The sequence below is a fragment of the Dipodomys spectabilis genome, unplaced genomic scaffold (genome assembly GCF_019054845.1).
Source record: "Dipodomys spectabilis isolate Male_0828 unplaced genomic scaffold, ASM1905484v1 ptg000108l, whole genome shotgun sequence".
Lineage (NCBI taxonomy): Eukaryota > Metazoa > Chordata > Mammalia > Rodentia > Heteromyidae > Dipodomys > Dipodomys spectabilis.
Window position 1 is genome coordinate 20932446 of NW_024870785.1, and position 26615 is coordinate 20959060.

General features: G+C 45.5%; 1 protein-coding gene across 1 annotated transcript in view; it reads right to left on the bottom strand.

Moving 5' to 3' along the window:
* Dis3l (DIS3 like exosome 3'-5' exoribonuclease) overlaps positions 1–26615 on the bottom strand; it is a 38333-nt gene that overhangs the window by 3623 nt on the left and 8095 nt on the right. Inside the window, exons 3-14 of the mRNA XM_042687731.1 lie at positions 26106–26234; positions 25803–25938; positions 21088–21264; positions 19930–20008; positions 17717–17896; positions 16179–16348; positions 14183–14344; positions 9629–9876; positions 8030–8122; positions 3271–3804; positions 874–1028; positions 591–769 (exon numbers count right to left, since the gene is read on the bottom strand). Of these exons, the coding sequence (XP_042543665.1) occupies positions 591–769; positions 874–1028; positions 3271–3804; positions 8030–8122; positions 9629–9876; positions 14183–14344; positions 16179–16348; positions 17717–17896; positions 19930–20008; positions 21088–21264; positions 25803–25938; positions 26106–26234 (2242 nt within the window). The remainder of the gene's footprint in view (positions 1–590; positions 770–873; positions 1029–3270; positions 3805–8029; positions 8123–9628; positions 9877–14182; positions 14345–16178; positions 16349–17716; positions 17897–19929; positions 20009–21087; positions 21265–25802; positions 25939–26105; positions 26235–26615) is intronic.

Consider the following 26615-nt stretch of genomic DNA (forward strand, 5'->3'; position numbering starts at 1 on the left):
ATCCCTGGATCTCAGCTTCCCAAGGAGAAAATTCATTCTTTATAAAATGAAACATTCCAGAGGCAAGAAAAGTGATATACGGTTATTTGACATGCAAGCGAAACATCACTCTTGTCCTGATTTTCAAGCCTGTTGCATGGAAATCTTGGGAGGGGAAACAGATGAACACTTTGTGATAAAGGGCAACTTGGTAATTCACACTAGATTCACACCAGATGTAACTCAGGAATTCAGGCCCTGAATTACAGGTCCCCTGTTTACAGGAGACCTGTAAACTGCACTGCCCAACAGAACTCTGTAGTGAGCCAGGCGCTAGAACACTAGCTATCAGGAGGCTGAGATCTGAGGATTGAGGTTCAAAGGCAATCCAGAAAAATCCTTGAATCTCTTTATTTCCAGATAATTAACAAATAAGCCAGAAGTAGAGACAGTTCAAATGGTAGATTGCTACCAGTGAGTGAAAACTGCCAAATGAGAGCACAAGGCCCTGAGTTCAAGCCCCAGTACTGGCACAAAAAGCCACAGAGATAGTAGACAGTAGATCCAAACACAGAGACACTAGATCCAAAAAATTTAAAATTCCTTCTTACTCTGTTTCTGTTGTTGATATGTCTGCACAATTCCTCCAGATCTTTGTTGCTGAACAAATTCTCTTTAATTTCCTCTTTCCTGTCTTTAGAAATGGCTGCCATCAATAGTCGGTGGACAATCATATCAGAATATCTTCTTATTGGAGAAGTAAAATGGGTATATTTATCCAAGGCAAGACCTTTAAAAAGAAAACAAAACATCAGAATAAAATGAACTGGGTATACTTTTGAACCCTCCTGCTCAGGCTCAGGCTCGGGGGCACCGAGGAAATGCCTCAGTCACCATAATGGTGGAAGTCTTCTTCTGCACAGGAGCCGGTAGAGAAGTACAGCGCGTTGGACATGGCCTGCGTGGCCATAGAGCGCAGTAGCTTGTTCACAATTGGGTCGTTGGGGTCATCCGCCTTATCCAGAGAATCAGCCAGTGTTTTATTGGACCTGACAACAGAAAAACTTTCTATAAGCCCCATTTACCAAGGACCCTTCACTCATTGCTTTGACTATGTTCATCTGCCTGTGGTGATAATTATTTTGGACTGATTTAGGAAGCAATTCTTTCCTACTACGGAAATGTTAAGGTTTAGGGCTGGGAAGGTGGCTCAGTGGTAGAGCGCTTGCTTTGCATGCATGAGGCCCTGGGTTCGATTCCTCAGCACCACATAAGCAGAAAAAAAAGCTGGAAGTGGCACTGTGGCTCAAGTGGTAGAGCGCTAGCCTTGAGCTGAAGAGCTGAGGGACAGCGCCCAGGCCCAGAGTTCAGGCCCCATGACTGGACCCAAAAAAAAAAAAAAGAAAGAAATGTTAAGGTTTAAACAAAGGGTGAGAATTTAAATAAATCTCTTCAGTAGCAAAAAGCAACAGGCTGATTAGTACTAGTTAAAGTTAAAAGTGCTGTTCAGGCTGGGCGTGGTGGCTCACAGCTGTAATCCTAGCTACTCAGGAGGCTGAGACTTGAGGATTACAGTTTAAAGCCAGCCTGAGCAGCAAAGTCTGTGACTCTTCTCTCTAATAAACTACCATAAAACAAGAAGTGGCTCAAGTGGTAGAGTGCTTGCCTTGAGCTGAAGAGTTGAGGGACAGCGTCCAGGCTCAGAGTTCAAGCCCCATAACCGACCCCTCCCCCACAAAAAAAAGTGCTTTTATTTTTTGTCAGTGGGGTTTGAACTCAGGGCCTTGGTGCTGTCTCTGAGTTCTTTCGCTCAAGGCTAGTGCTGTACCACTTTGAGCCACTTCTGGTTTTCTGGTGGTTAATTGGAGATGAGAATCTCATGGGGGGCTGGGAATGTGACTTAGGTTTTTGTCTTTTTGTTTTTTTGGGGGGGGGTCCAGTTGTGGGGCCTGAACTCTGGGACTGGGCGCTGTCCCTCAGCTCTTCAGCTGAAGGCTAGCACTCTACCACTTGAGCCACAGTGCCACTTCTGGCTTTTTTTTTTCTTTTTGCTTATGTGGTGCTGAGGAATGGAACCCAGGGCCTCATGCATGCAAGGCAAGCACTCTTCCACTGAGCCAGCTTCCCAGCCCCAAATATTTTTCTTTCTTTTTTTTTGCTGGTTGTGGGCCTTGAACTCTGGGCCTGAGCGCTGTCCCTCAGCACTTCAGCTCAAGGCTAGCGCTCTACCACTTGAACTTAGTTTTAGAGTGCTTAGTTTTAGAGTGCTAGCCTAGCATGCATGGCATGAAGCCCTTGTTTTGATTCCTCAGTACCACATAAACAGAAAAAGGCAGAAGTGGTGCTGTGACTTAAGTGGTAGAGTGCTAACCTTAAGCCAAAGAAGCTTAGACAGTGTCCAGGCCCTGAGTTCAAGCCCCAGAACTGGCTTAAAAAAAAGTCTCATGGACTTTCCTACCCTGAGTAGCTAGGATTACAGGCATGAGCCACTGGCTCTTGGCTCTTTTTTTTTTTTGTCGGTCGTGGGTCTTGAACTCTGGGCCTGGGCGCTGTCCCTGCGCTCTTCAGCTCAAGGGGAACGCTCTACTACTTGAGCCACAGCGCCACTTCCGGTTTTCTAGTGGTTTATTCCAGATAAGAGTCTCACAAACTTTCCTGCCCGGACTGGCTTTGAACCGCTATCCTCAAATCTCAGCCTCCTGAGTAGCTAGGATTACAGGCATGAGCCACTGGCACCAGGCCTCTTTTTTTTTTTAATATCAAGAATCATTGCCAGATGCCAGTAGCTTAGGCCCAGGAGGCTGAGATCTGAAGATCAAGGTTCAAAGCCAGCCCAGACAGAAAAGTCTAAAACAATAACTCCAATTAACTAGCAAAAATGTTGGGCTAGAGGCATGACTCGAGTGGTCGAATGCCAGTAAGCCATGCATGAACACAAAACCCTGTTCTAATATTGGTCCACAAACAAAAAAATAACCATAAAAAGGTCAGGCACTGGAGCTCATACCTATAATCCTAGCTACTCAGGAGGCTGAAATGTCAAGATCACAGTTCAAAGCCAGCCTGGGCAGGAAAGTCTGTGCGACTCATCTCTTTTCATAAATTATGAAAACAGCTAGAAGTGGAGCTGTGGCTGAAATGGTAGAGCACTAGCCTTGAGCACAAAGGCTCAGGGACAGGGCTCAGGCCTTGAATTCAAGTCCCAGGACTGGCACCAAAACCAAACAAAAAAGTCCATCCAGGAAATAAGTGGCTACCACTTTGCGCTATTCCCCTGTTCCTCAGGACTACCTGGTATCTATGACGAAGCCTTTTGCCTTAGCGCATTCTCGGAGCTCAGCGAAGAACTCCTGGTGTGGAGGAGGGTGCTGGCGCAGCAGGGCCTGGTGAGGAAAACTCTCCCAGATCTTCTTGGCTACCCAGTGGTTGGCGAGGATCATGCATTCGGCCACCGTCTCGTGCACCTCCAGGGGCTGCCTGGGGATGAGGTCGTGAATATTCTTTCTTTCGTCTAGCTCTACTCGAACCTCTACCCCTTCCAGTTCCAGCGCGCCACAGCCATCGCGTTGGGCTCGGATGTGGCGAGCTATGTTGGTCAGCTTGCCGATGGCCCACACTAACTCCTCCAGCCTGGCTTGTCTGCTCTTCTCATCCAAGTCCTTGAATTCTGGAATCTCGTCGAGGATGCTGAAGTTGCCGTCCAGAAGTTCCTGGGCTGCTTCATAGAACAGTTTGTAAGCGGATCGAATAATGGTACGGCCATACCACACTTGCTTGATTTCATAAGAGGTTTTATCCAGTTCCCACATGACACTTACAGCATACCTGCAAAACCAGGAACATTGGCATCACTGTTCATTTCTAGTTTTTAAGCAAGTGGAACTTAATATTGGAAGTAATTTGAAGCCAGGTATCTGGGGCTCATGCCTGTTACCCTAGCTACCAAGGAGCCTGAGATCCTGAGGCTAACAGTTCAAAGCCAGCCAGGGCAAGAAAGTTCATGAGACTTTTTTTGGTGCTGGTCCTGAGGCTTAAAACCAGAGCCTGAAGCCGGGCGCTGGTGGCTCACACCTGTAATCCTAGCTACTCAGGAGGATGAGATCTGAGGATCGCGGTTCAAAGCCAGCCTGGGCAGGAGAGACCGTGAGACTCCTATCTCCAATAAACCACCACAAAACCGGAAGTGGCGATGTAGCTCAAGTGGTAGAGCGCTCGCCTTGAGCTGAAGAGCTGAGGGACAGCGCCTAGGCCCAGAGTTCAAGCCCCACGACCGACCAAAAAAAAAAAAAAACTAGAGCCTGAGCCTTGGCCTTGAGCTTTTTTGCTCAAGGCTAGCGCTCTACCACTGGAACCATAGCTCTGCTTCTGGCCTTTGCTGGTGAATTGGAGATAAGAGTCTCACAGAGTTTACTGCCCAAGCTAGCTTCAAATTGTGATACTCAGATCCCAGCCTCCTGAATAGCTATGATCACAGATATAAGCCACTTGGGCCTGGCTCCATAAGACTCTTCTTTCTTTTTTTTTTTTTTTTTTTGGGGGGGGGGTCCGGTCGTGGGGCCTGAACTCTGGGCCTGGGCGCTGTCCCTCAGCTCTTCAGCTCAAGGCTAGCGCTCTACCACTTGAGCCACAGCGCCACTTCCAGCTCTTTTTTTATGTGGTGCTGAGGAATCGAACCCAGGGCCTCATGCATGCAAGGCAAGCACTCTACCACTGAGCCACCTTCCCAGCCCCAAGACTCTTATTTCTAATTAAGTGGCAAAATGCTGGAAGTGGAAGAGAGCCTCAAGTGATAGAATGTCAGGTAAAGGAGAGCACCCGGACTCAGGCTCCAATAATGGTGCACACACACACAACCTTGAAAGACATGATATTCTATCAAATTTTGTTTCCAACTACTCTACCACAGAAGGCAAACAAATATAGCTATAATATATATACATACATACATATATACATACATACATATATATACATACATACATATACATACATACATATATATATACATATCTATATCTATATATAGATATAGATATAGATATTAAACTCTGGTTGGGCCTGGGCGCTGTCCCTCAGCTCTTCAGCTCAAGGCTAGCACTCTACCAATTGAGCCACAGCACCACTTCTGGTTTTCTGGTGGTTTATTGGAGATAAGAGTCTCACAGACTTTGCTGCCCGGGCTGGCTTTGAACTCTGATCCTCAGATCTCAGCCTCCTAAGTTGCTAGGATTACAGGAATGAGCCACCAGCACCCAGCTTCAAGCAAATATTTAAACTTTTTTCTTTGTTTTTGTTTTCTTTTTGTCTTGTTTATGTGTCTTTGGGAGGGCAGGGGGACACAGAAATGGAAGGACAATGAAGTAGTGAACAATGCAGTAGTGGTACTCATTAGACACTGTTGAAAATGAACTATACAACTTGTTGCGGGGATGGGAGGGGAAAACTGGGAGAATGAGGACATGACTATACTCTTTACCTGACTTATGTAACTACAACCCCTGTGTACATCACCTTTATCATGACAATAAAAATAAACTAAAAAAAAACAACAAAGGTAGACCAGATTCTGCTTAGCTCTGCACAAATCTGAAGTAAGTTCACATTGATTACTGACCCTGCCTTACAGTTCTTCATTTTGATAGTCAAGTCCAGGCAAAGTCCAGCCTTTAAAATCTTACAGGATGACAGTAAGCTACAAGAGTCTTGATGACAGGTTAAGAGCAAAAGTTCACTTAGCAAAGAACCATTCTTGGAAGTGGAGCTGTGGCTAAAGTGGTAGAGCGCTTGCCTTGAGCTGAAGAGCTTAGGCCCAGAGTTCAAGCCCCACGACTGACCAAAAAAAAGAAAAAGGAAGAAAGGAAAAAAAAGAACCATTCTGCTACCATAACCTATTTATAAGCTGGACACTGGTGACTTAAGTCCATAATTTTTTTTTTGGGCAGGGGGCCAGTTGGGGCTTGAACTCAGGGCCTGGGCACTGTCCCTGAGTTTCTTTTGTTTAAGGCTAGCACTCTACCACTTGAGCCACAGCACCACTTCCAGCCTTTTCTGTTTATGTGGTACTGAGGAATGAAACCCAGGGCTTCATGCATGCTAGGCGAGCACCCTACCACATTCCCAGCCCTCAAACCCATAACTACTCTGAAAGCTGAGATCTGAAGATTGCAGTTGAAAGCCAATCAAGGCAGGAGAGTCCACAAGATTCTTTTTTTTTTTTTTTTTTTGGTCGGTCGTGGGACTTGAACTCTGGGCCTGGGCACTGTCCCTCAGCTCTTCAGCTCAAGGCGAGTGCTCTACTACTTGAGCTACAGCGCCACTTTTGGTTTTCTAGTGGTTTGTATTGGAGATAAGAGTCTCACAGACTTTCCTGCCCGGGCTGGCTTTGAACTGCGATCCTCAGATCTCAGCCTCCTGAGTAGCTAGGATTACAGGTGTGAGCCACCAGCGCCCGGCCATAAGACTCTTATCTCCAATTAAACTCCAAAAGCCAGAAGTAGAAGTGTGGCTCAAGTGGTAGAGTGCTAGCCTTGAGTGAAATAACTAAGGGACACTACCCAGGTCCTGAGTTCAATCCCCAGTGTAGATACACAGAAATTACAACTCATGTTCTCAAACTCTAGTTTTCCTAGTATGTAAAAAAAGCTCTTGCATTAAATGTGTAATTAATCAAAAGCCCAAATGACAAGTGGGCAAGGAATATGAAGTAGTTCATAGAAACCTAAAAATGTGCCACTCCCATTATAGTAGGAAAAATGCAAATGATAAGCAAGATGCCGCTTGTCATCTGTCTTGTTGGCAAGGCGTGGGGGAAGCCAGTGTTCTGAGGAAATATAATCAGTGTGACCTCTGTGGAGGGCAGCTTAATTCTATCCATCTGAACACAAATGCAAGAACCTCGCACACAAATTCCACTCCTGCTACTTCTCCTTCAGATGGACTGGATTGTTTTAAAATGTAGAAGTAAGTTCAAAGTAACTTGGGATAATTTTTTTTTTTGGGTCCGGTCGTGGGGCCTGAACTCTGAGCCTGGGCGCTGTCCCTCAGCTCTTCAGCTCAAGGCTAGCACTCTACCTCTTGAGCCACAGCGCCACTTCCAGCTTTTTTTTTTCTTTTTGCTTATGTGGTGCTGAGGAATCGAACCCAGGGCCTCAGGCATGCAAAGCAAGCGCTCTACCACTGAGCCATCTTCCCAGCCCCACAATTTTGTTTTTAAGAGCAAAAGATTGGAAGCCCTCCAAGTTTTCATAGACAAGCAACTGTTACTAAAGTGGAATGACTTCTTGGATACATTGTTACTTTTAAAAAAGGGCAGGTAGGGGCTGGGAAGGTGGCTCAGTGGTAGAGCGCTTGCCTTGCATGCTCGAGGCCCTGGGTTCAATTCCTCAGCACCACATAAGCAAAAAGAAAAAAGCCAGAAGTGGCGCTGTGGCTCAAGTGGTAGAGCGCTAGCCTTGAGCTGAAGAGCTGGGGGACAGCGCCCAGGCCCAGAGTTCAGGCCCCATGACTGGACCCCCCCCAAAAAAAATTGTGGATAAAAAAGGGTAGGTAATAGCTACTCAGGAGGCTGAGATCTGAGGATCACTGTTCAAAGCCAGCCCGGGCTGGAAAGTCTGTGAGACTCTTATCTCCAATACAAACCACTAGAAAACCAGAAGTGGCGCTATGGCTCAAGCGGTAGAGCGCTTGCCTTGAGCTGAAGAGCTCAGGGATAACGCCCAGGCCCAGAGTTCAAGCCCCATGTCTGACCCAAAAAAGGGAAGAAAAAAAATAAAAGGAAGGAAGGAAGGAGATAGAAAAGAAGGGAGAGAAGGAGAGAGAGAAGGAAGGAAGGAAGAAAGAAGGTTAGGAAGGAAGACAGAAAGAAGGGCTGGAGAAATAAGGTTGCCTAAATATGAGCAAGGTAAGGGATGGAGAAGCTGGAAAAGTAGCAATAAGAGGCACTTAGGTTAGAGCTTATGGAAAATGAGAGGCACACAACAGAAGAAACAACCCCAGAAGAGCCAAGGTAAGCTCTGAAAATAAAAAATACATATCTCATAACCCAACTTACCTATCAACACCTCCCAGGAGGGAACACAAGTCAGCACTCAGCACCGGGGGCAGCATGTCATAGCGCCGATCTGCTAGGTAGTATGTGGTGGCCCTGTGAATGGCATGGGTTTGGTAACTGACCTTCAGGGGGCTGCAGCAGAAGCCTCTGACTACAGGGGCTGCAGGAGGTAAATGGTCTGGACCCCAGTGTGGATTCCCAAGGCTGCGGCTCTTCATAAAGCACAGCAGACTGCCTTATAAAACGTTCTCCTGGGCCCACTTTCCTGAGTGATACTGCTTTGGGCTGAGGAGTCTTTCACTGATGGAAGAGTATAAAGGACAAGGAAAACTGGAGCATGATGAACTGGTATTTATATAAAAGTAGCATATTCCAACCTATTTCAGTTTTGTAAGAAACAGTATATTAAAGCCAGGTGCCAGAGGCTCACACCTGTCATCCCTGATACTCAGGAGGCTGAGATCTGAAGAAAATGGTTCAAAGCCAGCCTGGGCAGAAAAGTCCATGAGACTCTTATCTTTAATTAACCACAAAAAGCTAGAAGTGGGGCTGTGGCTCAAATGGTAGAGCACTAGCCTTGAGCACAAAAGCTCAGAAACAGCACCCAGGCCCAGAGTTCAAGGCCAGGGTTGTCAAAAAAAAACAAAAAACAAAAAACAAAATCCCCACCTCCACCCCCTCCAACCCCCTCCCCCCAAAAAAAACAGTGTGTCAAAAGGTTAAAAAAAAAAAAGTTAGGGGGCTGGGAAGGTGGCTTAGTGGTAGAGCACTTGCCTTGCATGCATGAGGCCCTGGGTTCGATTCCTCAGCACCACATAAGCAAAAAGAAAAAAAGCCAGAAGTGGTGCTGTGGCTCAAGTGGTAGAGTGCTATCTTTGAGCTGAAGAGCTGAGGGACAGCGCCCAGGCCCAGAGTTCAGGCCCCACGACCGGAACCCCCCCCCCCCCCAAAAAAAAAGTTAGTGGCTCAGGTCTATAATCCTAGTTACTCAGGACGCTGAGATCTCAGGATCATGGTTCAAAGCCAGCTCCAACAGAGAAATCCATGAGACTCATCTCTAATTAACCACCAAAGAGCCAGAAGTAGAAGTTCAAATGGTAGAGCACTAGCCATGAACAGAAAAAAACTATACAAGATCAAAGGCCCTTAGTTCAGGCCCCAGGACTGGCACACATGCACACACACAAAAGGTTAAAAAAAAAGGAAATGTAAATGAACCAAGATGCTATTTTTCCTGAAGGAGAAAAGGATGTGGCATTCTGGGAAGCATAAACAGGAATCTTTTTTTGTTTTGTTTTGTTTGTTTTTTGTTTTGGGTCCAGTCGTGGGGCCTGAACTCTGGGCCTAGGTGCTGTCCCTCAGCTCTTCAGATCAAGGCTAGCGCTCTACCACTTGAGCCACAGCGCCACTTCTGGCTTTTTTCCTTTTTGCTTATGTGGTGCTGAGGAATCGAACCCAGGGCCTCAGGCATGCAAGGCAAGCGCTCTACCACTGAGCCAACTTCCCAGCCCATAAACAGGAATCTTTGAACATCTGACATTCACACAGACAGAAAGACGGTCAGCCTTGCACCCTTATACTGATTCCCATCAGTGGTACCTGGTCCTAGCTTCCACATCAATGTAAGAATTGGGTGCCACAAAATGGGTCACGTCTGCGATGTGGACCCCCAGCTCCAGGTTGCCATTGTGTAAGGTTCTCACGGAGAGGGCATCATCCACATCCTCGCAGCCTTTGGGGTCAATGCTGAACACCAGGTGCGTTTTCCTCAAGTCTTTCCGTCTTTTCTCTTCTTCAGGACTCACCTTCCAGGGATTTTCTGGCGAGTTCACTGGCATCTCACACATCTGCACAGAGCTAAGCAGTCAGCCATCTGGGCAGTACCAGTTGAGTTCATTCATTCCCAATTACTTCCTGCATGTGCTTACTTTGTTTCTTTGGATCAATAATTATTTACTAGGGGTTTTCAGTCACTGAGCTAGGCACTGCAAAGTCAGGAATCAATAAGAGAGATGTTTTTTTGATGTGTGTGGTATTGGGGTTTGAACTCAGGGTCTACTACTTGAAAAAGAGATACTCAACTAGTTGAGTCATGTCTCCACGTGTGAGAAGGGGTCTTGCTAACTTTTTGTCTGGGCTAGCCTAGAAACCCAAACCTCCTGATATCTGCTTCTCAATTAGTTGGGATTATAGTACCCAGCAGAAAAGACACTTTTTTTTTTGGTGCCAGTCCTAGAGCTCAAACTCGGCATGGCGCTGTCCCTGAGCATCTTTGTGTTCAAGGCTAGAGCTTTACCACTTGAGCCACAGTGCCAACTTTTGCTGAATGGTTTATTGGAGATAAGAGTCTCACAGACTTTCCAGTTCAGGCTGGCTTTGAATGGTGATCCTAAGATCTCAGCCTCCTGAGTAGCTAGGATGACAGATGTGAGCCACCAGTGCCTGACTTCCATGAACCTTTTTTTTTTTTTTTTTTTTGTCAGTCATGGGGCTTGAACTCTGGGCCTGGGTGCTGTCCCTGAGCTCTTCAGCTCAAGGTAAGTGCTCTACTATTTGAGCCACAGCACTACTTCTAGCTTTCTGGTGGTTAAGTGGAGGTAAGAGTCTCATTGACTTTCATTCCTGGGCTGGCTTTGAACCACAGTCCTCAGATTTCAGCCTCCTGAAGCTAGGATGACAGGTGTGAGCCACCGGCACCCAACTTAGACTGCTTTTTTGCTCAAAGCTAGAACTCCACCCAGGCTCTGGTGGCTCTCGCCTGTCATCCTAGCTACTTAGGAGGCTGAGAGATCTAAGGATCGAGATTCAAAGCCAGCCTGGGAAGGAAAGTCTATGGCTTAAATGGTAGAGCACTTGCCTTGAGCTGAGGAGTTCAGGGACAGTGCCTAGGCTCAGAGTTCAAGCCCCACAACCAACCTCCGCCACCTCCCTTCCCCCCTCCCCACAAAATCTAAGACTCCACTACTTGAGCCATACTCTACTTCTGGCTGTTTTTGATGGTTAATTGGAGATAAGAATCTCATGAACTTTCTAGCTGAGCCTGGCTTCAAACCTTGATCCTTAGATCTGTCTCCTGAGTAGCTGGGATTACAGGCATGAACCATCAGCATCCAGCTCAGAAAAGACTCTCTTGAAGGCTTCCATTGTGTTGTGGAAGTGTGCTATGACTTCCACCAGTCCCCTTGGTCATGGGGGTTGGAAGAGGAATGATGGGGAGGCTTATGGGAGTACAAAGTATACTCCATTTTCAAAGATCCAGCTACTTAAGTGCAGTTGATCTCATAATTCAAGTCAAGTCCTGAAAAAGTCAATGTGTCCCAAATAATAAAAGCTTATTCATTGAAGGTAATTTACCCAGGACGTCTAGGGCACTTCTTTCCATTAGCATCTGTTTAAGACATCAATTTATAATTAAATAGGTTAAAAGGGAAGAGAAAATTCCAGTCCTGTGAAAGCTAGTTCCTAATTTATTTTGTTTTAACATTTTCACTAAAAGCTACCAAACAAACCAACAAATAATTTCTGGAAACTAAAGTCAAACATCAAAATTTAATAGTATAAAATCCTCTAAAGCTGGACATGGTGGCTCATGCCTGTAATCCTACTCAGGAGGCTGAGATCTGAGGATAGTGGTTCAAAGCTAGCCTAGGCAGAAAAGGCCATAAGACTCTTATCTCCAGTAAACAACTCAGAAAACCGGAAGTGGCGCTGTGGCTCAAGTGGTAGAGCGCTTGCCTTGAGCTGAAGAGCACTGGGACAGCACCCATGCCTAGAGTTCAAGCCCCATATCGACAAAAAAAAAAAAAAAATCTTCTAAAATATTTTCCTATTATAACTCCTGTTTTATCCAAAGTTATCATGAAAATAAGAACACACACACATACACACCCTTGATGGTAATATAGATTGGTGCAATGCCTTCTGGAGAACCATCTGTCTATAACAAAAACTATTTTACAGGCAAGGTACCGGTGGCTCATGCCTGTAATCCTAGCCACTCAAGAGGCTGAGATCTGAAGATCGCAGTTCAAAGTCACCCTAAGCTGACAAATTTGAGAGGCTCTTATCCCCAGTTAAACAGCAAATATCTGGAAGACAAGGTGTGGTGCAGTGGTAGAGTGCCAGCCTTGAGCAGGAATAGCCAAATTAGAGCTCAAGGCTCTGAGTTCAAGCCCCAGTACACACACACACACAAATATATATATATATATATGTATACACACACACACACACACACACGCATACACACACACATGTCCTTTGACTTTCTATCTTTTTTTTTTTTGGTCAGTGGTGGGCTTGAACTCTGGATCTGGGCACTGCCCCAGAGCTCTTCAGCTCAAGGTGAACACTCTACCACTTGTCCTTTGACTTTCTAATCTCACTTTAAAGCTTACATTCCAAGAGAAAGATCAAAAAGAACAAAAAAGGCAATATAGCACTTTTTATAGTACTGAAAAATTAAACAACCCAAATGTCCAACAACTGAGAAATGTTTAAGCAAAGTAGGGTATGTTAATTTCAGCCATTCGTTATAACTACTAAAAATAAGAAAGCTATGCCAATACACAGGAATAATTTTAAACCAAAGATGCAGAAAACAAGTACACATGATAAATGCAGCCATGCGAAAATAATAAACAAGATTTATGACGATTTGAAAAGATCAGAAAATGGTGGAAATAGCTCATGTTTTATGTTCATTGGATTTTTGTTTTCTGTAAAGGTTACAAAAACAGTCTGATAATGAACATGAATTTTGGATCCATGGATGGGTGATATACGGACCCCAAAAATCTGTTCTCCTCATCTTTCTGCAGCCTTTGTATATGAGCTATTCTAGTTAGGGCGTGGAGCTCAGTTGGGCCTTGCTCTAAGTACCTTTCATGGTTAGACAGAGACACATCATTTTTATGCACAGTTGGAAAATGTCACGATTTTTTTTTTTTATGGTCAGTTGTGGGGCTTGAACTCTGGGCCTGGGTGCTGTCCCTCAGCCCTTTTTTTCTGTTTATGTGGTGCTGAGGAATTGAACCCAGGGCCTCATGCATGCAAGGCAAGCACTCTACCACTGAGCCACCTTCCCAGTCCCCCTTTATTTTGTCAGTTGTGGGGCTTGAACTCGGGTCTGGGCGCTGTACCAGAGCTCATTTGCTCAAGGCTAGCATTCCACCACTTTGGGTCACATAGCCATTTCCTGTTTTCTGGTGGTTTATTGGAGAAAAGCATCTCACGCATCTGGGCGCTGGTGGCTCACGCCTGTAATCCTAGCTACTCAGGAGGCTGAGATCTGAGGATCATGGTTCAAAGCCAGCTGGGGCAGAAAAGTCTGTGAGACTCTGATCTCCAGTAAACCACTAAAAAACTGGAAGTGGCGTTGTAGCTCAAGAGGTAGAGAGATGACCTTCAGCTGAAGAGCTCAGGGACAGTGCTCAGGCCCAGACTTCAAGTCCCATGACCGACCAAAAAGAAAAATAGAAAAAAAAGTCTCATGGACTTTCCTGCCCTCACTGACTTTGAACAGTGATTCTCAGATTGCAGCCTCCTGAATAGCTAGGATTACAGGCATGAGCCACTAGGGCCTGGCTTGTATTTGTAATTTGTAATAGTCCCCATGGATGGGGACTGTTTTTGAACTGTAAAGGTTATTGTCAATGTGTGATTTATGTTTTAAATTTGTAAGAATCATCTAATGTGATATACCAATTATTTTATTTTATTTTTTTGTTGGTCGTGGGGCCTGAACTCTGGGCCTGGGCGCTGTCCCTCAGCTCTTCAGCTCAAGGCTAGTGCTCTACCACTTGAGCCATAGCACCACTTCTGGCTTTTTCTGCTTATGTGGTGCTGAAGAATCAAACCCAGGGCCTCATGCATGCAAGGCAAGCACTCTACCACTGAGCCACCTTCCCAGCCCTGATATACCAATTATTATAAGTGACATTTAACTGTTTCACAACTCATTAAAATATTTTACATCGGAAAAAAAGATATTTTTCTTTTTTCTGGCTTTAGATAGTACATATTGATTGACATATAAAATTTAGTATATATTCACTGATACGTAGTATAAAAATTTGTCTTTCTATATAGGAGAGAGCAACAATAGCAAAATGCAAATGTCTGTCCCTACACCAACACTTCTAGAAATCTGACCTGAGCCTCAGAGAAAGGAACAACGGAAATGCTGTTTTCCACCAAGATGGTTGCGATCTCCCCTTCCAGATCGCCGATCCTTCCTAGAACACGCACAAAATGTCCATTTGGATACACAGACGTTGATTCCCAGGAATCAATGCGTACAACTACCCTGAAGTCCTGCAGAGAAGAAAAGAAAACATATGCCAAAACCAGTCAGGAAACGGAAAAACAGCCCTGGGTTCCAAAGAGAGGGGCCCTTTTGCAGGGAGTGGCATGGGACACTTTATTTTACTCTTTGGCTTTTGTCCTTCCTGTTTTACTCAATTGCCAGATGGTATCTAAGCACTTGGCCCAATGCTTTGAAAAGAGGCATCGCCTCCTCACATCAGAGAATTGGGCTGCAAATTTTAGTCTGTTAAAGCCAACTGTAAAACATTTAACCATTTAACACTTGCCATGACAGGAAAAAATGCAATGACGCATGATCCAAATTAAGTTTTAAAACAATAGACTCAATTTTTAGTGTGTAGGAGTTACTTTCTGATTTCTGTCTTTTTTTTTTTTGTGCTAGTGCTATTGCTTGCACTCCAAGTCTGCGCACTGTTCCTTAGCTTTTTTCACTAAACAAGGGCAATCTACCAGTGGGGTGCTGGTGGCTCATGCCTGTAATTCTAGCTACAGGAGGCTGAGATCTGAGGATCACAGTTCAATACCAGCCTGGGCAGGAAAGTCCGTGAGACTCGTGTGCATGCGTGCGTGCATGTGTGTGTGTGTGTGTGTGTGTCTTTTTTTGCAGGTTAATTGGAGTTAAGAGTCTCATGGATTTGTCTGCTCAGGCTGGCTTCAAACTTCGATCTTCAGTTCTCAGCCTACTCAGTAGCTAGGATTACAGGTGTGAGCTACCAGTACTGGGTCAAGTAAAGGTTAATTTCTAAGTTCCTCGTTTCTATCTTCTCTCCAGTGATATATATATATATATATATATATATATACTTTTTTTTTTTTTTTTTTGTCGGTCGTGGGGCTTGAACTCTGGGCCTGAGCGCTGTCCCTCAGCTCTTCAGCTCAAGGCGAGCGCTCTACCACTTGAACTACCATGCCACTTCCAGTTTTCTGGTGGTTTATTGGAGATAAGAGTCTCACAGACTTTCCTGCCCAGGCTGGCTTTGAACTGAGATCCTCAGATCTCAGCCTCCTGATTACAGGCGTGAGCCACTGGTGCCTGGCTGCTATATTTCTTTATGAAGAATCAATTCGGTATAGTAGCACTCCATCATCCCTGTGAGAGAGTGATTGAATTTCTCTATCACTTGCTGGAAGGAAGCTTGTTAGTGTTGGCAAAATGTATCTATTGCAAGTTTCTAGGTTGGACAGCTACTTAATATATGGTCGCTTAGACTGTCCTACAAAGAAGCTCTTTCTAGGACAAGTTCTCTCTGGCCTTCATTTATTAACCATGGACTACTTAATGGATGGTTCGTATATATTTAGAATTTTTAAAAAAAAGTATCTCAGAGTGCCAGATGCCATCAGTAATTGATTTCTTCTTATGCAAAGGAATGACTGATGCTTCCTAGTTCTGTTCGATGGCGGGCAGGCTGGGCGCTGGTGGGTCACACCTGTAATCTTAGCTACTCTGGAGGCTGAGATCTGAGGATCACCATTCCAAGCCTGCTCAGGCAGGAAAGTCCAAGAGACTCTTTTTTTCTTTTGTTGGTTGTGGGGTTTGAACTCTGGGCCTGGGCACTGTTCCTGAGCAATTCAGCTCAAAGCTAGCACTCTACCACTTGAGCCATAGCACCATTTCCAGTTTTCTGGTGGTTTATTGGAGAGAAGAGTCTCACGGACTTTCCTGCTTGGCTTGTTGAAGTGGCAGAGCAGAGTGCTAGCCTTGAGCAAAAAAGCTCAGGGACAGCACCCAGGCCCTGAGTTCAAGCTCCAGGACCAATATCAAAACAAACAAAAAAATGTGGAGGCAGAGCCAGAACAGCGGGGTTGCAACACCAGTTACCTGCAGGGCTCCTGCTTGCTGAGTGCTAATCCGGATTTTGGGAATTCTGTAATCCCAGGGAGTAACTAGAACCTTCTGAGCATTTTTGCCCTGAGATTGGACTTCTTCTTTAGATGGAAATGTTACCACATAATCTCGCCAGTTCTTCTGAAGAATGCCCACCACTCGACCTTTGAGAAGACAAAGAAGAGGAAAGCATGACCCAGTTAGATGCCACCAGCTATTTGTGACCCACTTAGCAGGAAGTGCACAGACACACAGACACAGACACACAGACACACACTGCCAACTCAATTTTTAAGCATGTCCATACAAGTTAAAAGCTATTAGATAGTCTCCTTTTTAGCATTTGAAAGATGTATAATTTTCTTTCTTTTTCTGTTGTGTGTGTGTGTTGGGGGGGAGGATAGTATTGGGGCTTAACACTCAGCCTCACACTCTTGCTTAGTTTTTTGTTGTTATTGGTCCTGGGGCTTGAACTCAGGACCTGGGTATTGTCCTTGAGCTCTTTTTGTTCAAGACTAGCGCACTCTACCACTTTGAACCACAGTTCCACTTCCGGTTTTTGAGTGGTTAACTGGAGATTAGAGTTGCACAAACTTTCCTACCTGAGCTGGCTTTGAATCTCTATCCTCAGATCTCAGCTTCCTAAGTAGCTAGGATTACAGGAGTAAGCTACTGACACTAGGCTTGCTTAGCATTTTTTTCTCAAGGCTGTTGTTCTACCACTTGAGCCACACCTTTATTTCCAACTTTTGCAGGTTTATTGAAGAGTCTCTGGGCCTTGTTTACCCAGGCTAGCTTTAGGTAAAGCCAGATCTCAGCCTCCTGAGTAGCTAGAATTTCAGATGTGAGCCATCAGTGCCTGGCTAATAGCTATTTTTTTTAAGACAGTGTGTTCCAGGTCTGCTATGGCCTGGAATTCTCATTCTCCTGCTTTACCCCCTGTATGCTGGAACTACAGATGTGTACCACCATACCCAGCCAGAAGAGTAGATATGAGTACATATGGGTAGATATAAGAGTAGAAATATGGGACTGGGAATGTGGGTTGGTGGTAGTGTGACTGCCTAGCATGCATGAGGCCCTGGGTTCGATTCCTCAACACCACATAAGCAGAAAAAGCTGGAAGTGGCACTGTGGCTCAAGTGGTAGAGCGCTACCTTGAGCTGAGGCCCAGGCCCAGAGTTCAGGCCCCATGGCCAACAACAACAAAGGAATAGGAAAAGGCAGAGCTGAGTGCCAGATGCTCACCTCTGTAATCCCAGCTGCTCAGGAGACTGAGATCTGAGAACTGAGGTCTGAAGCCAACCCAGGCAAAAGTTTATGAGACTCTTATCTCCAATTAGGCACCAAAAAGTCAAAAGTGGAGTTGTAGCCCAAGTGGTAGAGCGCTAAGCACCGAAAGCATCTAGGCCCTGAGTTCAAGCTCTGACACCAACACAAATAAAAAGAGGTCAACACAGCACTTACGGCTTGCTGGGCAGAAGGAGAGAGTGACTGGGAGTGGAGGCTGGCGCGCGGGCGCGCGGTCTCACCTGTCGGCATGGGCTCGCTTGGAGACTCGCCTGAGGCCTTGTCCTCGATGTCGTTCTCACACAGCGCAGCCGTCCTGCCTTTCCATTCCCGTGTGGGCAGGAGTTCCACCGCCACCAGGTCCCCGTGAATGGCACGGTTCCGAGCCTTGAGGCCATGCACGAGGATGTCACTCACTAAACCTGGGGTGTGGACAGCACAGAGAGGCTCATGGGAAGCCTGAGGAGCACTCACTCCTGCAAACCAACTTTCCTCCTTTCAAAGGTGAGGTCCAATCTCTGGTATTCGGCTGAGTTAAGCGAGCAAACACAGCCACCATGTCATACACCCTTCACAATGTTAGTTGTTTTCTTTTGAGATAGTCTCTATGTAGCCCTGCCTGGCCTTGAAATTCAGATCTTCCCAACTGCGGAGATGACAGGCAGGAACTACGTCACCCATTCGCCCAGTTGTACTTTTGATTTTCTCTAAAAATATTTCTTGCCAGGCACTAGTAGCTCACACCTGTAATCCCAGCAACTCAGGAGGCTGAGATCTGAGGATCATGGTTCAAAGGCAGCAGGGGTAGGAAAGTCTGTGAGATTCTTATCTCCAATTAACCACCAGAAAACCACAAATGACCCTGTGGCTCAAAGTGGTAGAGAACTAGACCTTAAGTACAAAAGCTTAGGGACAGTGCCTAGGCCCTGAGTTCAAGTCCTAATACCAGCACCAAAAAAGAAAAATGAAAAAAAAAAAAAAGTCAACAGAAAGGATTTTGTGGGCTGGGAAGGTGGCTCAGTGGTAGAGCACTTGCCTTGCATGCATGAGGCCCTAGGTTCGATTCCTCAGCACCACATAAGCAAAAAGAAAAAAGCCGGAAGTGGCGCTGTGGCTCAAGTGATAGAGTGCTAGCCTTGAGCTGAAGAGCTGAGGGACAGCGCCCAGGCCCAGAGTTCAGGCCCCACGACCGGACCCAAAAAAAAAAAAAAAAAAAAAAAAAGGATTTTGTAAGTCCTCCCCAACATAAAGAAATGTCAATTATGTGTGTGTGTGTTGGTGTTTTGGTCCAGTCGTGGGCCTGAACTCTGGGCCTGGGTGCTGTCCCTCTGCTCTTCAGCTCAAGGCTAGCGCTCTACCACTTGAGCCACAGCGCCACTTCCAGCTTTTTTTTTTCCTGGTTGATTGGAGATATGGGTCTCACTCATGGTCTTTTTGGCTCAGATTACTTTCAACCAAATTCCTCAATAGTACTCCTCCCGAGTAGTTAGAATGATAGGTGTGATCCACCAGTACGCGGGCTTAAATGTTGTTTTTTCTTTTCTTTTCTTTCTTTTTTTTTTGGTCAGTCCTAGGGCTTGAACTCATGACCTAGGGACTGACCCTGAGCTTCTTTTGCTTTTTCTATGTATGTGGTCCTGAGGAATCGAACCAAGGGTTTCATGCATTCTATACAAGCACTCTACCGCTAAGCCACATTCTTGAGCCCAAATGTTAATTTCCCAATTTTTAAAAAGTAAAATAAAAGCCAGGAGCTGGTGGCTCACACCCGTAATCCTAGCTACTCAGAAAACTGAGATGAGAGGATTGTGGTTCAAAGACAGCCTGGGCAGGAAAGTCTATGAGACTATTATCTCCAATAACCACCAGAAAACTGGAAGCGGTATTGAGGTTCAAAGTAGTAGAGTGTTAGCCTTGAGCAAAAAAACGCTCAGGGACAGCACCTATGCCCTGAGTTCTAGCCCCATGTCTGACCAAAAATCAATCAATCAATCAATAAATCCAAAAAGAAAAAGTAAAATAAAATGAAATCAAAATTATAGACTAGGGGCTGGGAAGGTGGCTCAGTGGTAGAGTGCTTACATTGTATGCATGAGGCCCTGGGTTCGATTCCTTAGCATCACATAAGCAGAAAAAGCCAGAAGTGGTTCTACGGCTCAAATGGTAGAGTGCTAGCCTTGAGCTGAAGAGCTGAAGGACAGTGCCTAGACCAAGTTCAGACCCCATGACTGACATGACTCACACACACACACACACACACACACACAAACCTAGGCAAAGCACCTTGTGCCCCACAAATGCATGTGCCCATGGGGACACATGCATGCATGCATGGTAGGACTATGTCACCTTTATCTTTTCACTGTGTAACAACAGAACAGATAAGTAGTGTGGAAATTTAAATATGGTTTATACTGAACCTGAATCATTAATTCAAATATGGTTTATACTGAACCTGAATCTTTACAGCTGGCTCCTTGAAGTCGAACAAAAGCTTCTATTTGTGCTCTATGTTTATTCACGTTCAGAATTCCCTAAAATCATAATTAAAAAAAAAAATCAGTGTTTTTGGTAGGAGAAACCAAGCAGGTGGAGTAGAAAAACAGAGGGGAACAGACATTTGTGAACACACATTTGTGTATGTACTTTTATAATTACTCTTACAAAAAACTGTTTTTGTTTTTTTTGGTCCAGTTGTGGGGCCTGAACTCTGGGCCTGGCCGCTGTCCCTCAGCTCTTCAGCTCAAGGCTAGCGCTCTACCACTTGAGCCACAGCGCCCCTTCTGGCTTTTTTCTTTTTGTTTATGTGGTGCTGAGGAATCGAACCCAGGGCCTCATGCATGCAAGGCAAGCGCTCTACCACTGAGCCATACTTCCCAGCCCCAAAAAACTGTTTTAAAGACAGGGGAGGAAGAAGGAGTTTGAGAAAGGATAACAAAAGGGTAGAGCTATCCCACATAGATCACATGCATATTTGGAAATGTCACAATGAAACCCCTTGGTACAACTCAAGTCCATGAGATTCTATTTCTAATTAACGAGCAAAAAGTACCAGTGGAGCTGTGGCTCAAGTGGCAGAGCACTGGCCTTGAGTATAAATCACAAGGTCATCTGGGTTGTCTCACACCTGCAACCCTTGTTATTAAGGAAGCTGAGATCTGAGGATCAGGGTTTGAAGCCAGCCTGGGTAGAAAAGTCTTGAGACTCTTATCCCCAATTGAGTACCAAAAAAGCCAGAAGTAGACTGACGGCTCAAGTGGTGGAGCACTAGCCTTGAGTACAAAAGCTCAGGAACAGTGTCCGAGACCTGAGTTCAAACCCACGGCTGGCATACACACACAAAGAAAGGTAATAAAATAAAAATACCCTTTTAGCAAGGACTTCAGAGTGGCATCTTCAAATCCACTGCCAAGGGCTATAAAAGGTGGCTACCAAGTCATACCTTAAGCCTGGACAGGTTCATTCACCCTATGCATAGCCTTATGGTATCAACTCAGAGGCCAACAGGGAGAGGAGGGCACGGAAAGAGGTAGAAGAGGAAAGAAGGATAGGGAAAGGAGGAGAGGCAGAAGATGAATACTGCCTGGTTCTGAATGACTCAAGTCATCCTCACCTGGACATAGCATCCTGATTTGACCCCTGCTTCCAGGACCTCGGCAGGAAGATGTTCAGGGTACTCCTTTCCGTGGCTCTCCTGATTCTCACTCTCCTTCTCCCGGCGGGATTGAAGGATGGAGTCACAGAGCTCATGGGCAGCTTTTAAATCAGGCCAAAAATTATCCAGGTAATTCTGCATTTCATAAAGGAGAGACACAGTTGAAAGACAGAAATTCTCCATCATAGCAGGGCCACAGAACTGTTGCCAGCTGAGTGCTTCCTCATCTGTGTGTTCCTGAGTCTCCTTTCACACCCAGTATGGTAGCTCACCAGTCTGTGAGCAGGCTCATGATCCACCGCCAGGTTCTCAGCACTTTATTTTCTTTTTTGGTCATGGGGCTTGATCTCTGGGCCTGGGTGCTGTCCTTGAGCTCTTCAGCTCAAGGTGAGCGCTCTACAACTTGAACTACAGTGCCACTTCTGGTTTTCTGGTGTTTAATTGGAGATAAGAGTCTCATGGACTTTCTTGCCCAGGCTGGCTTTGAACCATGATCCTCAGATCTCAGCCTCCTGAGTAGCTAGGATTACAGGTGTGAGCCACCAGTGTCTGGGCTTCTCAACACTTTTAACCCCACCGACCCCACCCAGGAAATACACAAGTGGGGACACTCATGCACCTATGTAAACACACAGTCCACGCATCCCAGTGTTGCAGACAAATGCACAGAATGGGCAGGAAAAGTTGCTACATGTATTCTTACCTTTTTATATGTGATTTTAACTCAGGTTTTTTTTTTGTTTGTTTATTTGGCCAGGCCTGGGGCTTGAACTCAGGACCTGGGTGCTGTCTCTGAGCTCTACAGCTCAAGGCAAGCACTTTACCACTTCGGCCCCAGTGCCACTTCTGGCTCTTCCCCCTCCCCCACTTCCTTTATGTGGTACTGAGGAATGAAGCCCAGGGCGTCATGCATGCTAGGCAAGCACTCTACCACTAAGCCACAATCCCAGCATTTTTTTTTTTTTTTTTAATGCTAGTTTTGGGGCTTACATTCAGGGCCTAGGCACAATCCATGAGCTTTTTCACTCAAGGCTGGTGCTCTACCATTTGAGCTACATTTCCACTTCCAAGTCTTTGGTGGTTAATTGGAAATGAGAGTCTAACAAATTTTCCTGCCCAGGCTGACTTTAACCAAGATCCTCAGATCTCAGCCTCCTGTATACGTAGGATTACAGGCCTGAGGCACCAACATGAAGCTGCGATCCTGTTTAGTTTTTTGGTTAAAGGTTGGTGCTCTACCACTTGATCCACAGCTCCATTTCCAGCTTTCTGAAGGTTAATTAGAAATAAGAGTCTCACAGACATTTCTGCTCAGGCTGGCTTTGAACCATGATCCTCAAATTTCAGTCTTTAGAGTAGCTAGGATTACTGGCATGAACCGGTTAGTGTCTTTGCTCTCCTCTATCTAACTTTACAAACCCCCATCTAAACTTCACATCTTTTTTTTTTTTTTTTGCTTCCTGCTGTCATTCATCCATCCTGATGGGGCCCTTGGTCATACCGTTTGCTAAAGAAACACTATACAAAATAAAATCTTCCTATACTACTGGATTACAAAGAAAAGTCATTTTCACCAAAAGTAGAAAAATGTAATTTTAGTCAACTGTCCTCTGCAGGAACAAGACATGATGTATTGCAAAAGAAAAACCTAGTGACACTGTCATTAATTTCCAGCGCCCCTGGAATTCTCTGGCATGCCAGAACACTTCTTTGCTTTTCTATTTTTTTTTTTTTAGTTTTTAAAGAGCAGGGCCAAGAAAATTCTATTGGCAGGTCTTTAGTAACACATGCACAGGAGAATCCTTAGAGCATTTACAATTCAAAATCCAACGAGACTTTCTGTAAAGTGACTGGAGCTACAGAAGGCCTCACCTTGATTTCAGCATCAGAAAATGAAATCAATCAGTAGAATGGGATTGACCAGCTGGGCAGACCAGTTGAGACCAGATAACTATTGAGAGATTCAAAGTCATCTAGGCAGATGGACAGCACAGCCAGGTTGCTATGACAGCCTGAAGAATCTGGCACTACAGCCAGGCACTGACGACTTAGGCCTGTAATTCTAGCTACTCAGGAGGCTGAGATCTGAGAATCACAATTTGAAGCCAGCCTGAGAAGGAATGTCCATGAGACTCTTATCTCCAATGAATTACCAATAAAGCCAAAATGAAGCTATGGCACAAGAGGTAGAGTGCTAGCCCTGAGCAAAAAAAGTCAGGGACAGCCAGGCACTGGTGTAATCCTAGCCTGTAATCCTAGCTACTCAGGAGGCTGGGATGTGAGGATCCAGCCAGGACAGGAAAGTCTGTGAGACTCTTAGCTCCAATTAACCATTAGAAAACAGGAAGTGGCACTGTGGGTCAAAGTGGTAGAGGCCCTAGCCTTACGCAAAAAGAACTCAGGACAGCACTTAGGCCCCGAGATCGAGCCTCATGACAAAAATAAACAAAAACCCTCAGGGATAGCAACCATGCCCTGAGTTTAAGCCCCATTACTGGCACAAAACAAAGGTATCAATGACTTATGTCTCCAAAGGTAGCTGTTCAGAAGGCTGAGATCTAAGGACCAAGGTTTGAAAACAGCCCAGGTAAAAAAAAAGTTTCTAAGACTCTTATCTCTAACCACCAAAGAGCCAAAAAATAGAGGTGTGGTTCAAGTAGCAGAGTGCCAAGCCTTGAGAGAAAAAGGTAAGCAGGAGCAAGGTAAGCAAAAGCAGCTTGAAGCTACTAGTTCAAATCCCAGTACTGGCATTAAAAGAAAAAAAAAATGACTAAGCCACTGTGTCTGGCACTGATGGCAATCCTTACTACTCAGAAGGTCTAAGATGTGAGGATCAAAGTTTGAAGTCAGCCTGGACAGGAAAGTCTGTGAGGCTTTTCTTTCTTTCTTTCTTTCTCTCTTTCTTTTTTTTTTTTTTGTTGGTCATGGGGCCTGAACTCTGGGCCTGGGCGCTGTCCCTCAGCTATTTAGCTCAAGGCTAGCACTCTACCATTTGCCATTTCCAGTATTTTTTGCTTATGTGGTACTGAGGAAGCAAACCCAGGGCCTCATGCATGCAAGGCAAGCACTCTACCACTGAGCCACCTTCCCAGCCCTCTTTTTTTAATTAAATTCCCAAAAGCAAGAAGTGGAGCACGACTCAACACAGATAGAGTGTTAGCCTTGAGCAAAAGAGCTCAGGTACAGTGCTCAGGCCCTGAGTTCAACACCCAAGACCAGCCAAGGAACAAAAAAAAAAAAAAAAAAAAGCAAAAAACTGGGCTGGGAAGGTGGCTTAGTGGTAGAGTGCTTGCTTTAGCATGCCTGAGGCCCTGGGTTTGATTCCTCAGCACCACCTAAGCAGAAAAAGCCAGAAGTGGCGCTATGGTTCAAGTGGTCGAGCACTAGCCTTGAGCTGAAGAGCTGAGGGACAGCGCCCAGGCCCAGAGTTCAAGCCCCATGACTGGCCAAAAAAACAAACAAACAAATAAAAAACTTCTATGAAATTACCTCTGAAGCTGAGCTGGGGAACCTGAAAAGGTTTGAGAGGTTGGAACATGGCCTGCACAGCACTTGAAATGCTTAGAGCTGGCCATGGAAGGGTTAAAACAGACAGCTCGGGAAAGGGTGAAAAGACTAGATTGCTATTCACCCCTAGCAGCTATGCTGGGGGACCTTGTAGGCTGGATGAAAGACCTTGACAGTTTAACCTTGGGCTAGATAAGTGGGCATCATGTCTGGGCTTTCCCTAGGCTGCAGTCTCCTGTCTCAAAAAAAGTAAGGGGGGGGGGGACCTGGGAATTTGGCTTAGTGGTAGAGTGTTTGCCTAGCATGCATGAAGCCCTGGGTTCGATTCTTCAGTACCACATAAATAGAAAAGGCTGGAAGTGGCACAGTGGCTCAAGTGGTGGAGTACTAGCTTTGAGCAAAAGCAGTTCAGGGACAGTGCCTAGGCCCTGAGTTCAAGCTGCAGGACTGGCATAAATAAATAAACAAACAAACAAATAAATAAGGGAACCAATGTCTGTCACAAAATGTTTTAGCTCTGATTGTAATATTAATATAGATTTTTGCATGTATTCATAGTAACCTTCCCTATGTAAACTCAAATATGCTGTCTTGTGGGGACTTGGGGCCCAAGTACAGGTGAGCTTGGGACCCCTGGTTCCCCCCCCCCCATCTCTCTATGTCTCTGTACTGCCTACAGTTGCAATCAGCAACACTTCTGAAACAATTTAGCTTATTAGGCTGCTCTTGGATACTGCCTGCCTTAGAGTCAGAGGCCAGGCACAGGAGCTGAGGTGAGGCTAACTGGCTGGTTAGTAAAAAAGATAAGGACCATCTTAATCCTCTCCTTCTGTCTTTTTTTTTTGGTCGGTCATAGGGCCTTAACTCTGGGCGCTGTCCCTCAGCTCTTCAGCTCAAGGCTAGCGCTCTACCACTTGAGCCACAGCGCCACTTCCAGCTTTTTTCTTTTTGCTTATGTGGTGCTGAGGAATCGAACCCAGGGCCTCAGGCATGCAAGGCAAGCGCTCTACCACTGAGCCACCTTCCCGGCCCCCTCTCCTTCTGTCTTTACTTCCTCTTTCATGTGTTGCCAAAGGGATCCGTGTTTTAAGCTCTACTCACAAAATGAATGAGCCAGTGCTTGCACACATGCGTACACATTCATAACCACAAGTGATAAGAAATACCTTGAAAGAAATCACAAACACTCCTTCTGTTTCACTTCCGTACTGCTGAATGGCTTCTTCATCTTCCGTCACCATAACGACCGGCATCCTGTCCTGGCAGTGGTGATAGTACCAGACAGCCGCGTTGTAGATGCTCCTGAGAGGCAAAGCACAGTGAGCTCCCCACTGGCACAATACGTACACACAAACACATGTGTACTGACACATTAAACACTTTAGTATTAATTATAGTTGTAGAATAATCTAGATCCACTGGTAAAGAGCCAACAATAAGGAACTGTGGAAGGGTCCCCCGGGGCCCACCTGGTCTGCCACTTCTCCATGGGCTCCCCTCCTTCCCGAGGAAGATAGCAGTGCTGCTGGAATTCATTAGCGAACAAAATGCAATCATGGCGTGCATCCTTCAGTAGGTTTCGCAATTTGTTATACTGTCTGCAACACAGAGGGGAAGAATAAATCTAACAACACAGGTACTGATCTGCCACTTTCTCCTAAGAATCAAGAAAAAGAAAAAAGAGATATTTTAGAGCAAAAGATGGACTGTTTAAAGCCTGGGAAATGTCCCAGCATTCCAAGTCTGAGGAACGAGGATCAAGAGTTCCAGGCTAGTCTGGTGCCAGTGGCTCATGCCTTTAATCCTAGCTACTCAGGAGGATGATATCCAAGGATCCAGATTCTTGCCTGGGCAAGAAAGCCCATGAGACATTTATCTCCAATTAACCACCAAAAAAGTTTGTAGTGGAGCTGTGGTTTGAGTGGTAGAGTGCCAGCTTTGAGTGGAAAAAACCAAATGAGATCATGAGGATCTGACGT